Consider the following 16,866-nt stretch of genomic DNA (forward strand, 5'->3'; position numbering starts at 1 on the left):
ATGGGTGCAATGTGTGTATTTCTAAAGAGACGAAAAAATTAACTAGCACTATAACGTTAAGGGCTCCATACCTGTGCTCAAACAATTTATCTTGAGCGTCCATTTACACGAAAGCCACTGAAAGAAGACGGATTCCCAGGCAAGTTGTGTATCCAGATAGCCTGGGAAAACCCAGACCACTCTCAGTTGTAACTGAGTTAGGGTCTGGCAAAGCTCCATAGACAATTCATTTCCACAGGGGCGTCACCAACGGACGTCGGATAGATCTAAAACCAATCAGAGCGATGAATGACATGACGTATGCAGAGCGACGGAGAAACATCTCGAGACTCTCAGCAATTCTCTGTTTGTGTTAACGAAAATGACAATTTTAAATCGCTTGAAACAGACGCAATAGCTGATTCGAACGAGTGATGTTGTGATGTTCCACGGCGGCATCCATCTTTGTAATGTACAAAATCTGCGTCACCGTCTCTGCTTTGTCGTCATCGTGTAAAGCCCGCCCCAGCGTTTCTGATTGGTGCCGCGATTTCGACGGATTGGAAATGGGTTTCAATGGGCTCTTTGCCAGACCCACTTGCAGAGCAAATCTAAATTTGCCGGAAGTGGTCTGGGTTTTCCCAGGCTAGTATCCAGAAGGACTTTGGTGTAAATCGCAGAACACGGAAGTCAGGACACAGGACAGGATTTCAATCGGTCACCTGAAAACAAAGGCACTTGCCCCTACTGGCGTGGGGGTGTAACGGTTGAATTTGTACACTGAACTTAGCTACTTTGTTGGAAGTGAATTTTCTTATTTGTGAAAATCGTTCGATTGATAGATTCTTGTTTTAAGTATTTTCAACTAATACAGTAAAAAAAACGAAATCAGGCACAAAAGTATTGTTTGCTAAATTGATCAGTCTAAAATTTAATATATTCTTTTGATAATCTGCTTATTTTACTTGGATTTCATAAGACCAATAATTTTTGAGTGAATTAAATCAACTGACTGCAAACCTTTTATATGCTACGTCAAAAACTTAAATGGAGCTTGTTTAAATAAACATGACCAAAAACAACCAAACGGGAACGTTGTGTGGTACAGTGCAACCACAGGAGAACGTTTTAGTTGGTTGGTTCCCTTAACGTTTAGGGAACGTTATAACCCTGAGGGAACGTTCCCCAAACGTTCGTTTTTGGTTTGGTTCAAACTAACCTTTAGAGAACCATAAACTAACGTTCCCTAAACGTTCTGTGTTAGTGGGGTTTGATTGACAGGCGATCTGACCAATTATCATCCGCCAATTTTGTCCGACAAAGCAGCCAGGAGAGTTAGTAGATTAACATGGGAGGATTTGAACTTGAAAAACGGAGTGTAGCCTGATGTCTTTCCACAGTTAAAACAACATCCCTTCCATTTGATGCTATAAATAAACTAGAAGGAGGAGATTATCGGTTCAACGAGCAGCTTTAACTTTCCTGGGAAAGATTTTAGTGATTTAAAACAAAATATTACTGAAAGATACCCGAATGTCGTAATGCAGGTTCGTCCAGTCTTCGGGATCCAACTTCCAGAATGCTTTAAATGTCTCACTAATTAAAACAAATGAACCAACTCATCAGCTTATTAGTGTGTTAAACAGGGAGACATCTAAATCATTCTGGCATGTGGGTCCCGAGGACTGGAGTTGAGTAATACTGTCATAATGCATTCTCAAATGCTCACATATAAGTGCAGGGTTTTAAAATGATAAGAAAAAGTCCTGCAACAATTTGTACATACAAGTTTTTTTTCTGGGTGCATAGATTCAGTTTAAAAAACATGGAAGGAAAGAAAACACCAAACAAATTAGTATTTTACTGAAGTTTACTGATATTTACTTGGAATATATTCAGTACTTAAATCTTAAAAACATTAGACAACTGCTTATTTTGTCACTTATGAAGATCTTCAGTAAAAGTCTTATTTTCAATGCATCTTGAACTTTGTGCGGTTTCTTTGTGTGTGTGTGTGTGTGTGTGTGTGTGTGTGTGTGTGTGTGTGTGTGTGTGTGTGTGTGTGTGTGTGTGTGTGTGTGTGTGTGTGTGTGTTAAAATGAACCAATTTTACATCAAATTAAGTAATTTACACAAATAACAAATGTTTTTAGGAATGCATTTCTTATTATTAGTCAATGATCTCATGCTAAAATCAGATCCAGACTCATTTGTATCTCTTGACAATGAAGAAACACAGTAATCCAACCAAAAGAGCAGCTCCAAGACCAGAGAGGGATGGTATGAGAATGTGACTGAGAGTTGCTTGTTCTGAAAAAAAAAAAAAAAAAAAAAAAACTTAATTACTTAAAATGATCACTTATAACAATATATACACAGTATAGTTGTATTGTTATACCTTTCACAACGATAGGTTGAGTTGCTTGCATTTCGCCCTCAACACCCCCGTGGTACTTGACTGTGCATGTGATAGAGGAGTGATCATCCTCTTTTGTTGGGGTGAAGGTAAGGAGAGACTCTGCTTCCCATTTTCCATGACCAATGTGCTTGTAGCTCGGGATGGTTTTTCCAGGGTGGCTCCAGCTGAGAGTGGGCTGATGGGACGGACAGGTGTGACGGACAGAGCATTTGAAGATAGCAGGTTGACCCTCTTCCACAGACGTCTCAGCCAGCAACTCTGGTTTTGATGCTTTCTCTGTACATATATTTTGAATGACAGAACACATATTTCACATAAAAAATGTTTTAGTCTGTTTTCTTATTTTGTACTCTATAGCTTTTGTAATTACAGATTGACAGCTCAAAAGCACACTTACCAATCATATTAATTGTCACACAGTTCTTCACAAAGGAAAACTTGTCTATTTTAGATGTCTCTAATTCCACCCTGAAACAATATGGGCCGTTGTCATGGTTTCTGACATAATCAATCTCCAATGAGCAGTTTAATTCGCCCGGTGAACCAATCAGTTTTGCACGACCCTTGAAATTGTCTAGAATCCTTGTAGGATCATTGTGATAGATGTAATCCTCCCATTTGTCCTTCATGTGCCACATGCCTTTAGTACGACTGGAGGGCTGTTGTTGAGCAGGGTATTTGAAGGAACAGGGCAACACGACACAAGATGAGACCAGAGCATCCATTTCAGGCTCTACCTCCACCTTCCAAACATCACCAAACACGACTGCACAAAGAACTGCAAAATAATAATACAAAAAAATCAGCGAAAGTTGATAAACTTTGATAAAAAAATAACAATTAAATTATTAATAGAAATCTTTATATATATATATATATATATATATATATATATATATATATATATATATATATATATATATATATATATATAAAGAGCCTGAGAGCAGGCTCTCAACCTGCTCTCAGGTTGAGAGCAGGTTGATATATAATCTCACAACAAAAATTAAATCATTTATTTATATAATGTATGGACTTTTTTTTTTTTTATCCTACCCTGAAGCCAGCAGAGAAGAACTCGTGCCCGTACACCCATGATGGACTGGACTGAAGAGGAAAAACATTGCAATTGATAAAAAAAAAATTACTGATTACTTTGTGCATACAACAATCTTCATCTATGGCACTGGATAGGCTTCAATTATAGTGTTCACATATATATATATATATATATATATATATATATATATATATATATATATATATATATATATATATATATATATATCAACCTGCTCTCAACCTGAGAGCTCTCAGGAGTTATAAAATGGAAGCAAAAATGTTTAATTTATTGATCATATTTATGCAAGTAGAATCCGAAGACAAGGTAGTTGTTGGACAATGATATTTGTTGATAAAGGAATAACAAATTGAATCAATGATTGCGCTACTTGAAACAAATGCAAAGGGAATATGAAATTGAGAGAGTCGAGCAGAAGAGAACCATGCACAAGTCTAACATAATTCTAATCATAACATTTTCCTGCAGACTAGTTCACAAGCAACGTGGGCAAACTGAAATAAAGTTAAGATAGATGGGCCTCGCTTAGGAGGTGAAACAAGTTTTTTTTTATATATATATTATTATTATTATTGAGGTTAATATGACCTGTTTTAGTTCTCTATACTATAAGAGCAAAATGACCTTTACATCTTCAAAATAAAAATTAAATAAAAAATTATATTGTGCTACATATGCATATAATATGAATCATACAGTCAAAGGGATATGAATAATAATGGAAATCAACTAGACAAGATTATACAAGGCAGTAACTCTTATGTATATTTGGAATTTTCTCATTAATCACATACAATTTCGCATACACAGACATTTGGTTTTAGATCTAAATATTCTGCTTCTAATCATGATGATTTATCTCGATGATAATATTTATATAAAAAGAAAGGGAGCCTACCTTCTTTTTCAGTGTGTGACTGGTGTGCCTTAAAAGACTGACTGAATTCTAATGCAAACCAGAGATATAAACTGCCTAAAAAAAACAGGAAGTATATTGCTCCCCACAGATTACTGAGAATTCATTAAGACCTGTATTTCATTTCTCATTTTCTCATGCATCCCTTGAAGACTCTGAGCATCAGAGCAAAGTTCGGATGAAGAAGAGAATTATTGTTTATGACTTGATCAAAACGTACATCTTTTGGTGAGTTCGCCAACTAAGCAGAATGTCTCCAGTTGCTTTACTAGACCTTCCACCAGAAGATACATTTTTATCTGGCATCTTAACACTGAATCTTCTCTGACATTCAAAACCAATCATGTTAAGTCATCTAGCAGTCCAAGAGACGGAGAAACAGAATCAGGAGATGAGGTAAAAATGAGCAGACTTTGTCTGACCAGATCAGATTCATCATATTATAGTTCCCCATGTAGTTCAAACTCTGTCAGAAAATAGGACTTCTGGCGCGATGGCTGATTGTCTGTGATAATCCCATAGGTACGTCTGCTAAATGTCTGCTAAAGATCTATCAATCTGGAAAGCATCTGTTGTGTAAAAATAATAATACATCTTAGAAAAGGCAGTTCACATACATTCTAAACCTTACATCTTAAAGATGCAGTGTGTGTTTTTAGCGGCATCTAGTGGTGAGGTTGTGAACTGCAACCAACAGAAGTGACGGTGGCCGACAGGAAAACATGTCTTCATCTGAGACAGCAGAGAGTAGACAATTAAGCAATGCGGTTTCTTTACAAAGATAAATTAAGAAATCATGTTTTAATTTATTTAAAACATAGTAATTAGCCTGGGTTTCCCCATACTGATTTTCGCCTCATCTAGGGAACCAATCACAGAACGGGGAGGGAGCATGAGCTACATACAGGCGCTTTTGATAGACATTCTTAGCACCCAATAAACGGCTCCGGGCATTCGTAAACCACGCCTCAAATACGAGAAAATGCACATGTGGTTCCCAGACCCAATTTCAAAAAACTTTTAATACATATTTTGTTTGTCTTGATATAAGTAATCAGCTCAGTAATTTTGATGGTGATATCTAAAGGTTACATTTTTTACCCTATTCATGTGAGAAAAATAATGAATAGGCGTATGAATAGGATATATTTGGGTCTTTTTCTGAACTTTCCCCTAATGGGATTCTTCTGGGCTTTTTTTTCCTTACTCAGGACATATTGAGGATACAAAATCAGTTGAGTTTGATTCTATTGCAATTTGTTCACCCTTTTTTTCTAAAATGCCTGGACTATTAGAAACATGCAAAATGGCTATTTCAATGTAAGGGGACCCGCGGTGTATGTAGATTCAGGTGCTGGTCATATAATTAGAATATAATAAAAAAAGTTGATTTATTTCAAGAATTCAACTTAACAGGTGCAACTGAAGTGCTCTGAAAATGTCCTGGTAGACGGCTGCGTTGACTCTGGATTTAATAAAGCATGGACCAAAGTCCTCTTTTCTGATGAGAGCCAATTTTGCATCTCATTTGGAAATTGCGGTCCCAGAGTCTGGAGGAAGAGAGGAGAGGCACAGAATCCACGTTGCTTGAAGTCCAGTGTAAAGTTTCCACAGTCAGTGATGGTTTGGGGTGCCATGTCATCTGCTGGTGTTGGTCCACTGTGTTTGCTGAGGCCCAAGGTCAACGCAACCGTCTACCAGGAAGTTTTAGAGCACTTCATGCTTCCTGCTGCTGACCAACTTTATGGAGATGCAGATTTCATTTTCCGACAGAACTTGGCACCTGCACACAGTGCCAAAGCTACCAGTACCTGGTCAGGCCAGCAAACTCGCCTGACCTTAACCCTGTAGAAAATCTATTGGGTATTGTGAAGAGAAAGATGCGATACACCAGACTTCTAAGGCTGTGCGTGAGCTAAGTAATAGACATTTTAATGAGTTCCCATTACGACGCCGCCGAAAAGGAATTGCTGGGTTTCTAAGTAGCCTATTTCGCTCTCTGCACTGCGGACGAACGTTGGGATTAACGCTGTCTCGATACCTGAAGGAGACACGTCATTTCATCGGCAGTGTATGGGTTGAGTGAGAGCTGAACGTTGCAGCGCTGTGAGTGAGTTACCCCTTTTCATTGTGGAGTGAGACACGAAACGCCAAGATACGGAGCGTCTGACTCCCGGTAGGACTGTCTGCAGTACACATTCCTCTTGATAAACTATTCGCTCGCCTTCAACTTACAAAAAAGACGCTACAAACTGAGATCACCTACACACACACACACACACACACACACACACACACACACACACACACACACACACACACACACACACACACACACACACCCTCAACTAACGAATGTTAAAAAATGTCCGAAGTGAAGCCTATTGAAATTAGTAAAAGAGATTAACGCATTGAGGTATTGCGTATGTGAGTTGAATCAATCACTTTATTATTTTTGTTTTGTGGACTTTATTACATGAAGTGCTGAGGAATATTTTGTTAATGAGATATATGCTTAATTTCCCCTTTTCTTTGTTAGTTGCTCAAGGTGGTTATATATATATTCAGTATGATTGTGTGATTCATGCATGCTTTAATTTCTGAAATTGTGGTATGAGAATGTTTTTTTCTGAAGTAGACTAAGTGATTAGAGAGAAGAAAATACAAAAAACCTGAAAGAGTCATACAAGACTTAAATAAATCATTTTATTTTTGATGTCATAACTGTGTGTAGTTCTGTAACGAGTGATATGTTCATTTCATGACTACCACCGTCACACATGCCACGCCGCATTGCTGCAGTAATTCCGGCAAAAGGAGTCCCAACTGAGTATTGAGTGTTGTACATGCTCATCATTTTCATGTCCATACTTTTCAGTTGGCCAGCATTACTAAAAAAACTTTTTTTGTATTGGTCTTAAGTAATATTCTAATTTTCTGAGATACTGAATTTGGGATTTTCATTAGTTGTCAGTTATAATCATCAAAATTAAATTAAATAAACATTTGAAATATATCAGTCTGTGTGTAATGAATGAATATAATATACAAGTTTCACTTTTTGAATGGAATTACTGAATTAAATCAACTTTTTCATGATATTCTAATTATATGACCAGCACCTGTAGAAATGGCTCATTCTAAGGTTATAAAAACAGAACGGTTCATTATGTAAGGTCTTTATACACCACTGAAAACATAGTTATCAGTGGCGGCTGCTGGTCTTTCAAAGAGGGGAAGCTCATTTTCAGCCTACATCATAAAAATGGTCCAAAACTTCCATCAAAATATGTGTATCGTGATTGTCAAAACATTAGGTAATTAAACAGAATTTTATTAAGTTTAGTAAAAACATGTTACAATGTTTACATGGTACAATGACTGTAGACTACTGATTTTATTGCTTGACACACGATTTCATTTCAATTCAATTTTATTCTTTTGATTTTATTCGGATCTTGATTCAATATCGATTCATTTGGATAAATATTAGGTAGCCTAACCTACATTCATTTTTTTTTTCAAGAAAAAAAATCTCATCTAATGCTTTAAACATACAGAGAGCCCTGTCAGCTGGTATTATTATTAAAGGTTAAATAACAACTCAAATTAAATATAATACAAATATAATATAAATATGTCATACAGTGCACATATTTAGCAAAATACTCCTCTCTGTAGCTAATTTTTCTAGCCAACTAACGTGCAATGGTTATTAAATGGCTTTCTTGATCCTGAGATAATGTACGTTAAACCTAAACGTTGTGACATTTTTCTCCAGCTGTGTTATTGACCTCTTTCCGCGTTGAAAAACACTGATTGCTCGATATTAAGTATGAGGCATATACATTTTGGTAAGTTGTACTGGGTCTTTCAACATGCTGGTTCGTGTTTATTTATTATTTACTGGTTGTAAAGAGTGAGAGATGATCTGTCACGTCACATTTACAAGTGCTAAAGCGATATTTATTGTTTGAATTTCGTAATACAAATTACAGAATCGGAGAGCTGAGAATTTGCTTATCAAAAGTAACCTTCTCTTTGTTGTCTGTCAGTGTCAGTGTCCTCTTTGCTTCGCGATTTTTCCCTGCGTGAGAAAAGCATTTTTCGGTTTACTTTTCACTGAGCTCGAATAGCTTCAGCTATTGGCAGAAATTCTGTCAATCAAAAGGAGATGACAGACCCTCCAATCACCACGCAGACGCCCGGAGTCCGGGCCCGCCCACTTCTCCATTCCCCCCAGAGACGCTGAGCGTCCGTGGGCGGGACATAATCGCAGCATTTATCCAATGACCGTGTAGTTTCGGAGCACTGAAAAAAACTGTTCAAAGCAGCCCCATTGAAGTCAATGGACGCTCGGCTTCAACAGGGAAATGCACTGTGACGCCACGGGAATTAATGAGAAGGAAATCGAGTCAGCTGACCAGCAGCTGATTCTGAACGAACTCGTCTTCGAGATGAACGTGTTCTAAACTCTATGGTTCTAAAGCATTTTTAGTCAATAAAATGTTAACAAAATAGTACATATATTTGACCATTAATTGTGGACATTATAGGGGAAGCCGAGCTTCCCTTGCAGTCTTAAAGAAATCGCCACTGATAGTTATGTATATTATATTGCATTTCTGTCAACAGATCCTCCTACATATTACACAATGCACCTTTAAAGACATCTTCTAAATGTCCATATCATCTGACAGGAAACGTCCTAGAGACGTATTGCAGATGAGCAAACACTCTAAAAAATACATCTTGCGGATGTTAATGTAGACATCAAATAGGCATCTCCGAGACGTACTTGTGCTATCAGGGTAACGATTTTTCGCAATACCTTGACGGGCCACTGCGGTCATTCTATGAAAATAAAAATGGAAACCAAAAAGTAAATTGATTGGCAACAAACCTGATTTTTCCTGTTACGTCATCCGAACTAAAAGCGGTATCATAACGTTTTAAAAAGCACATTTAAACTCCATATAAATAAGTAGGTTTGTGATAATAAAAACGAAAAATCACCTCAAAAAGTTCAGCATAAATGTAAAGGAAATGTATGAAAAGAATATGGCTTCTAACCGAATATAAAATGGATGAATGATTTGTTATATTCATGCATAGATTATGTGGCTAAGTAAAAACTTATAAAAAACAGCATAATCTATCTGGTTTCAGTTGTCTTAAGGTTGCCAGCAAGCCAGCCGTTTTCATTCAGTTTCATTTCTATGATTTTTGAGTGACATATGACCTGCTATAAAAGGTTGTAATGGTACAATTCACATTCATTTGCATAATTTTAAGGAGTTCTTTTATAGTTATTCTTGATCTAAGATTTTTTGATGAAGTAAATGTTGAATAAATCAATCTTTGAATAATATTCAGATGCAATCACATTTAGTCAGTGAAGCTTATTGAATCAACATCAGTTCAAGTAGATAGCCTACTATCAAGGGTTGCAACAATATTGTTTCATCACTGACCAATGATCTGAGAATCCATTGTTCTCAGTAATCCTATTTCTCATCTAATTTCCACAATCCATTCAAAGAACAGAAACACCTATCTAACACGTAGCTGTTCATACCACTCACTGAGAGCTGATATAGTCTGAACCGCGGGCACTCATCACTATTTAAATCCAAATCAGATTTCAAACCAAATGAGACCCATTCAAAATCAACTCAGGTAAATACATACTTTTACTTTTTTACTTTTGCATGTAATGTCTGTGAACATGCTGAATGGTTTATTAATGGAGGCTACAGGTTTTATAATTATTGTGCAAGAAAGTAAATAAACTTAACTTAAAATGTAAATAATAATACTTTTATTGTCTTCATTTTTTTTTCTTCTTAGTGCATCACATCTCACAATATATCATGGGCAATGAAACATCAAGGCCTCTGTTGACCCAAGACCCAGGAAGAAATATTTGGAGAAATGAAAAACTCACTAAGGATTTCCCAGACGTCAAAGTCCCTTACAAAGACGCCCTGAGGAAAAACAAGGATTGGAAAGTACTGTCAAAGAAAGACTGCAGTGTGGCGAAACTGAACCTTACCAGAGGAAATCACAACCGCTACTGCCATCTGCCGTCAGCTCTGGAGCAAGAGCAGGAACAATTTTCAGTGCAGAACTGGGAAATATGCAACCCTGTCTTTGTGGAGGAGAACAATCCATAAAGCAATGAGTATACTGACTTCTAGTGGAGAATGTCAGGATCTCTTGAAACTGTAGCTTTGTGTGATTTATTACATAGTCTCTCTTAATTCAGAAAATTATGCTCCACCCAAATCTTTAAATCATTCCGGGGTAGTTCCTGTTTGTCCTTAAAATGTAACTTCCCCTTTTTTCATTGTCAGTCAATTTTAAATGTACAACAAAAATAAACATTGAAAGATTTTAGACTCCATTATATTCCATTTCTTTTACACAGTATCTCAAACACAGGAGACAATGGAGATGGTGATAAATAGAGGTCATGACCAAATTCATAACTAAACCTTAAGTTTGTTTTAGCAGTCGAGATGTTTAGTAATTAACCGACACACGATGACAGTGAAGTGCCACTTTTTCCAATTAAAAGGTAATCCCTGTGAATACAATTTGTTAAGGTCAGAATTATAACCCACATCCTAGTGGTCACAGTCAGGCCACTAGTGGTGCATATTGAAAAAATTATAATTATACACATATTGGTTTTGACATCTATGTTCTCTTAAAAGCAGAAGCTCTGTTTTAGGCTCAAACTATAGTACACATTGTTTTATGATTTTTCTTTGAATCTCTGATTAGTGAGCATCACTATTACTATATAGGGTTATATATCATATATATCTCATATAGGGTTTCATCAGACTCTTAGTATTCAATTCTGGTGTATAGTTGCGCCCATAGCAAATAAAAAATACCACAAATTTACACGGAAAGACCTAACCCACCCCCTAGAACCCACATAATATACCCTAGCAGCCACTGCAATACATTAACATCACTCAGTCAGAGCATCTTAAAAACTGCATGAAGATGCAGAAGTGACACTCTAGCAAACACTTATTTATTTATGGGCCAAGTGGGCCCATTATGGGCCAAAATTATTTATTATAAATGCAGTGAGTTTTCCACAGGAAAAAAAACACACCCTCTCACATCTTATGTGAGAAGCTAGTTGATCTACTCATCTCTCAATGGTATTTCTCTTTCACCCAGTGGATCCTAAAGGTCAAAGGTAGGCCATTTTTTCATGAACACTTTTTGTTATTCTGGTTGAAACTGTCTTCACACCAAGATAGCAATCAATAATAGAAGTGGTCTAAATATACAGTATATACTAATTTAAAATATAGCTTCTGTGGAAAAAATCATCCAATCATTGCATTGATCATCGATCATCCAACACAATGATACGGTAGCTGTGTTCCAATGTGAAGGCTGCACATTTCGAAGGCAGCATTTGAACAGGTGGGTTCAAGCAAGGTGGGTACTTTAGCTTAAAAACGTATACGTAGGAGTCTTACTTAAGAGTGATTCAGGACCGATCTGAGAGCAACTCTGAGCAAGGAAAAGACAAACTTTCATCTTAGTGAGATGAATGATAAAAATGAATGATAAAAATTGTTCCACTCTTTCCAATTACATTGATTGCTGGCATATATTTTTAAGTGGTGGTTTGAATGTTGGTTTTAATGTAGCAAACATGGAATCAAAAACAAGAAGTACGAGAAAGCCCAACTGGACAGAGGAGCAGGGTTTACTGTTAGCCCAGTTAGTGGATGAACACAAGGCCATCCTTAAAGGAAAATTCGGGCCAGGTGTCACAGCACGAGGCAAGAAGCAGACGTGGGAGCTTATAGCGCAAATTATTAAATGGTTCATTTCCCTGCTTGTGCGCACCAGTAAAGACTGCGAGAAATGCTGGTACGTGTTGCAATCAAAAGCCAGAGAGAAAATTGCAGCACACAAGCGGGAGTCATCACGCACCGGTGAGTGCTATAACACTTTTAAAACCGCTGGCAAAGTTCTCAAACAATTGTATACTGTACCATAGCGGCGCCAGGAGTTTGATTGTAGGTGGGCCTCCAGAAAAAAAAAGGGTTCCCCTTCATCTCCGTTTCAGCGACTAAGTAGATTTCAAAATTTCTGATGTCCATCTACAGAAGCCAATAATGAATCAAAATAAGATTATTTGTATTATTTACAAACTTTTGTTTTGTCATGTTTTCATAGCCTACCTCAATAGCGTGCCAACAGGCTTAGGTGTGCTCAGATGTGTGCGCTCTGCAGTTGCTAGGAAACACAGACACGCACGGATATGGATTTCGGTCGCACGGGTCAGCTTCTGTTTTCGGTTAAACTGCGTTGCTTTTACAAGCGTTGATTGTTTTATTACTGCGTTGTAAATAGATAATTTATATTACCCTATAACATAATTTCTATTAAATACACTGACAAATAAAATAAATTGTTAAACTCAAAACTTCAGATTTACTGGGGCACAGCAGATTTATACGGGTCTAGCAACGACCCTGGGCCTGGGTCAAAATGGGCGGTCCCGGACCTGGTAAAATACACCGTGATCATGGCGGATCATATTTCCCTACACTACACCTTGAAAACATCATAATGGGCGGAAAACTGTTCCTGGTTTGGTGGTTCTGTTTATCAAAACTACATATCGCACGATCACACGTGAATTAGCGGAATCTCGTGGGTCCTCGGCCGCAGCCGTCCCGCAACAAATCCGGACCTGGTGGGTATTGAAGGACAGCGGAGCACGGAGCCGACACGCAGCGGAGCCATGGTTTACAAGGTTAACCACTGTCCCCTAACAAGTGGCAATTTGCTGGAATACAACGTCCTTCAAACAGATGTCTCAGGCCTCTCTCCACCACTATCCTGGCATCATGTGTTGCGCAGGGCCATTTTGCAACAATGTCTAAAATCCTATAATCTGCACTGAAAAGAACTTGAACGTTTATGCTGTGTTACCTCTTTCTATTTACATAAATGTCCTTGTCTTCCGACGGTGCAATAATTCTGATGTGGTTTCCATCAATTACTCCGACAACACATAGGAAGCCTGCTATATTCATAAATGCAGTTTTTGAGCCTACAAGGTGGGAATGTCCAGTGGAAACGGAATTAACTGCGACACAATAAGAGTTTCTGAAAGTGCAGTGTGATCATTCTGCTTACAGAAGGTTGTGACAGACCCAACTCATCACTGCTGCATTGTTGCATTTTCAAAGTTGCCAAATATCTTAATGTAGTGATTACTTTCATTTCTGGCACTATGGCATTTCTGTGCTGTGTCAGAGATGTTAGCGTGTCTCTAATAAGATCGGTCACAAACATGATCCCTGCACGATCTAATCTATAGCGTCTTATTAACTCACTGTCATCCATTGTCTGCAACACATTTCTTCTCCCTCTTCATCTTTCTGCCATTTTCTCCTCTGCTAAAGAAACTCTAAAGCCTCTTAAAAGTCCTTGTCCGTACTCCTAACAATTTTGACCTTAAGACCTCTTTTAAGGGTTAAGATGCTTTCTGAATAACTTTTTTCTTTACTAGGATTTTTATTTCATTTTAAGAGTAAATGCCCACATTTCTAAGAATTTATGATGTTTAGTAATTATAACCAACTCATAATGATAGTATAGTACTACTTTGTCCAAGTGAGAGGTCTCCCTATATATTTAGTTAAAGTCAGAATTATAACCCACATCCAGTTCAGATGAAGACACAGTGGTCAAGTTACATTGTGGTCACAGTCAGGCCAGTGGTGCATATTGACAAAAAAAAAAAAAAAAGAAGAAACCCATTGACTTTGACAACTTCTATGTTCTCTTAAAAGCATATTCTCAGTTTTAGGCTCAAAATAGGGCATACATTTAGTTTTATGGTGTTTCATTGAATCTCTGATTAGTGAGAATCACTACTATTGCTCATATAGGGTCTCATCAGACACTTAGTATTAGATTTCGGTGTGTTATTCCACTAACAGTAACATCACTGCAGCGAGTTTTCCACAGGAAACCCCCATCTCACATCTCTTGTGAAAAGCTAGTTGATCTAGTCATCTTTTCACTAGTATTTCTCTTTCACCGAATGGATGTCAAAGGTTAAAAGCACTATTACAGACATCTGCTTAATGAAACTTAATCTCTTTGAAAAGTTGCTGTTCTGTGGCCGACACATTTCTGAATGCATCTGATAATCTCTATAAAGCAAATACTGAAAGAAAGAAAGAAAGAAAGAAAGAAAGAAAGAAAGAAAGAAAGAGAAAGAAAGAAAAAAGAAAAAAAGAAAGAAAGACATGTGGTTAACTGTTGGTGTTATGGTTAACTATTAGTTGTATAGTTGATCATGCACAATGTTCTCTTGCACAAAGCAGTGGGCAATAGCAGAAACTTAACTTAATAAGTAAAAAGCTTTTCTTAGTGCTTGAGCCCCTGCCTATTTAATCACGAAAGTGAAAGTGCCCTTTTCTGTTGTATCGCAGTGCCCTGTGGAACGATATTTCCCCCACCCCCCAGAACTTCCTGTGTCATGTCTAAACACAGGTTATTGTTGTGGCTGTGAAAATTATATTTGAATTATCAGTTGAAAATATGCTTTCATTCAAATTCGTTAAAGAAATTACACACACAATAGACATACTGCATTGCAAGATGCACAGCAGTAATGTTTTTTATAAAAGCTACTTAGATATTCTAATTAAACTAAGGTCTAATCCTGTCTTAATCTAAGCCCTGTCTGTGAAACCAGGCCATTATCTATCATAATTATCCATCTATTAACTTGAGAGTTGGCTTCTTTGGTTTGGGCCCGGCTAAAAAAAGCAAAACATACAGTAGCAACCACCCAAAACACCCAAACCACAGTCTAACAACCCCACAGCAATGCAGTAAAAAAACACTAAGAACAGGGAAAACCCTGGCAATCACCTACAATGCCCCGCAGCATCATGGTGGCAATTTATATGGACAGGTCCACATTTGAATGAATGAATGAATGAATGAATGAATGAATGAATGAATGAAGATATTAAATTGAGGACAGAGATTATTTTTGCACTATCCAGCCAAACGGTAACAGCTGCTAAATTGTGCTGTTCTGCTCCTTTATCGTTTATGTCTTTTCATTGCAGTGCGGCAATTCAGGATCAGTTCGTTTGTTTGCGGAAAGCTGCATGAAGTTCGATAAAAATAAAAAAAAACCTAGACCATTTGTTTGTAAATGTAATCCATTCCTGTATGTCTAGTTTTTTATTTGTTCAAGCAGACCTATTCATCTACATTTAGCAAATGGAGCAAACTAAAGTTTGTTGCAAGAAGCATTATTCTTATGTGGAGTCTTGTACATGTATTCACCAAGAGCAGGGGTTTCTCAGCCCTCGAGGTCCACTTTCCTCCAACCCTTATCAAACACACACGTACACGCCAATCAAAGGTCTTCTGGAGTACTAGAAACTTCTGATCAGGGTTGGAGGTGAACTCTGTAAAGTGGACCTGAAAGGCTAGAGTTAAGAGTCCCTGGCCTAGAGGTTCATTATTCGAATAGGCCCAATGCCCCTTAATTCTACATCCACTGATATGCAGTAGTTCCATTTCAAGGGAACTTGAGCTGCATCGAGATGCGGTGGGAACGCCCTGCGTGATTGCGTCGTGAAGCAAGTATATAATCAGTCCAATGCAAAGACGAGACGTCATAGGCGGTAACGTCATCGACCAGGAAGCTATAAAGCATGCCTGAAAACAGACCGCGACAGCTTCTGCGCCTTCAGCAAGCGATCTGTTTATTATTTCCTTGTTATATTTATAGTTGTCTGTCAAGTTGCAATATATTATGGCAAAAGAGAGCAAGCAAGCGTTGTGTTGTTCCCTGCCTATGTTATACGGGTGGGGACACACACATCAGCGTGTGTTGCTTGTTGGGGAGTGGAGCATGTTATCGTTAGTGTTTTGTTAAGAAAAAAAGAACAAAACAATTAAAAATATAATGAATAAGGCAGATGTTTATGCGTTTTCAATATAAATAAGTCAGCTCATAACTCTGTTGAATAAAGAGGAGCTTATAAAAGGAGGCTTCATCTAGTGCTGTTGCTAAGTTGAATATTTACTGGCCAGCCGAACATTATGAGAGTGAGAATATAAGGAAAACTATATCTCAGCCTCCTCATCTGGGAATGCCAATGAGGTGTCGAGATCGTGGAATAAACCAGTTTCTATTTTATGTGTTTAATCCCCAAACTAAATGGTATGACAGTGCCTCGGGTTAAATAGACGCTTGCTAGCTAGCTATCTCTCTCCCGAGTCGGCGTCATCAAACCCTGACGTTACACACCAGCCATCATAAATAATAGATAAATATTATTAGGCAGCGCTGGTGGGTAAAGTTTACAAGGACATGGATGAATGTGAGGATGTCAGCACTGACGCTATTCCAGAATTGCGTCGCGCAACAGATAAACTATA

At 37.7% G+C, this 16,866-nt stretch overlaps 1 protein-coding gene across 2 annotated transcripts; it reads right to left on the reverse strand.

Annotated features, from left to right (window-relative positions):
• Positions 1–1,835: 1,835 nt before the first annotated feature.
• Positions 1,836–4,420, reverse strand: LOC306996810 (sialic acid-binding Ig-like lectin 14). Of its 2 annotated transcripts, none has more exons than XM_079609706.1 (5): positions 4,378–4,420; positions 3,455–3,505; positions 2,796–3,176; positions 2,378–2,674; positions 1,836–2,289 (listed from the first exon to the last, which is right to left on the reverse strand). In XM_079609706.1, exons 2-5 carry the CDS (start codon positions 3,492–3,494, stop codon positions 2,186–2,188), a joined length of 822 nt encoding a protein of 273 aa, XP_079465832.1. In that variant the 5' UTR covers positions 3,495–3,505; positions 4,378–4,420; the 3' UTR covers positions 1,836–2,185. The 2 variants fall into 2 exon arrangements, with proteins under 2 accessions (XP_079465832.1, XP_079465833.1); XM_079609707.1 differs by having other exon boundaries at positions 3,455–3,500; positions 4,378–4,414.
• Between the last annotated feature and the right edge of the window lie 12,446 nt (positions 4,421–16,866).

This window comes from Phoxinus phoxinus (genome assembly GCF_949152265.1).
Source record: "Phoxinus phoxinus genome assembly, chromosome: 4".
NCBI classification, from domain to species: Eukaryota; Metazoa; Chordata; class Actinopteri; order Cypriniformes; family Leuciscidae; genus Phoxinus; species Phoxinus phoxinus.

What these genes read in the sequence shown, in the direction of transcription:
- LOC306996810 (XM_079609706.1), bottom strand. Translation starts at nt 3,494, where the DNA reads ATGGGTGTACGGGCACGAGTTCTTCTCTGCTGGCTTCAGG. An exon ending in TCTTCTCTGCTGGCTTCAGG is followed by an intron (nt 3,177 to 3,454) that starts GTAGGATAAAAA and finishes ATTATTTTGCAG; the next exon opens with TTCTTTGTGCAGTCGTGTTT. An exon ending in TGTGACAATTAATATGATTG is followed by an intron (nt 2,675 to 2,795) that starts GTAAGTGTGCTT and finishes ATATATGTACAG; the next exon opens with AGAAAGCATCAAAACCAGAG.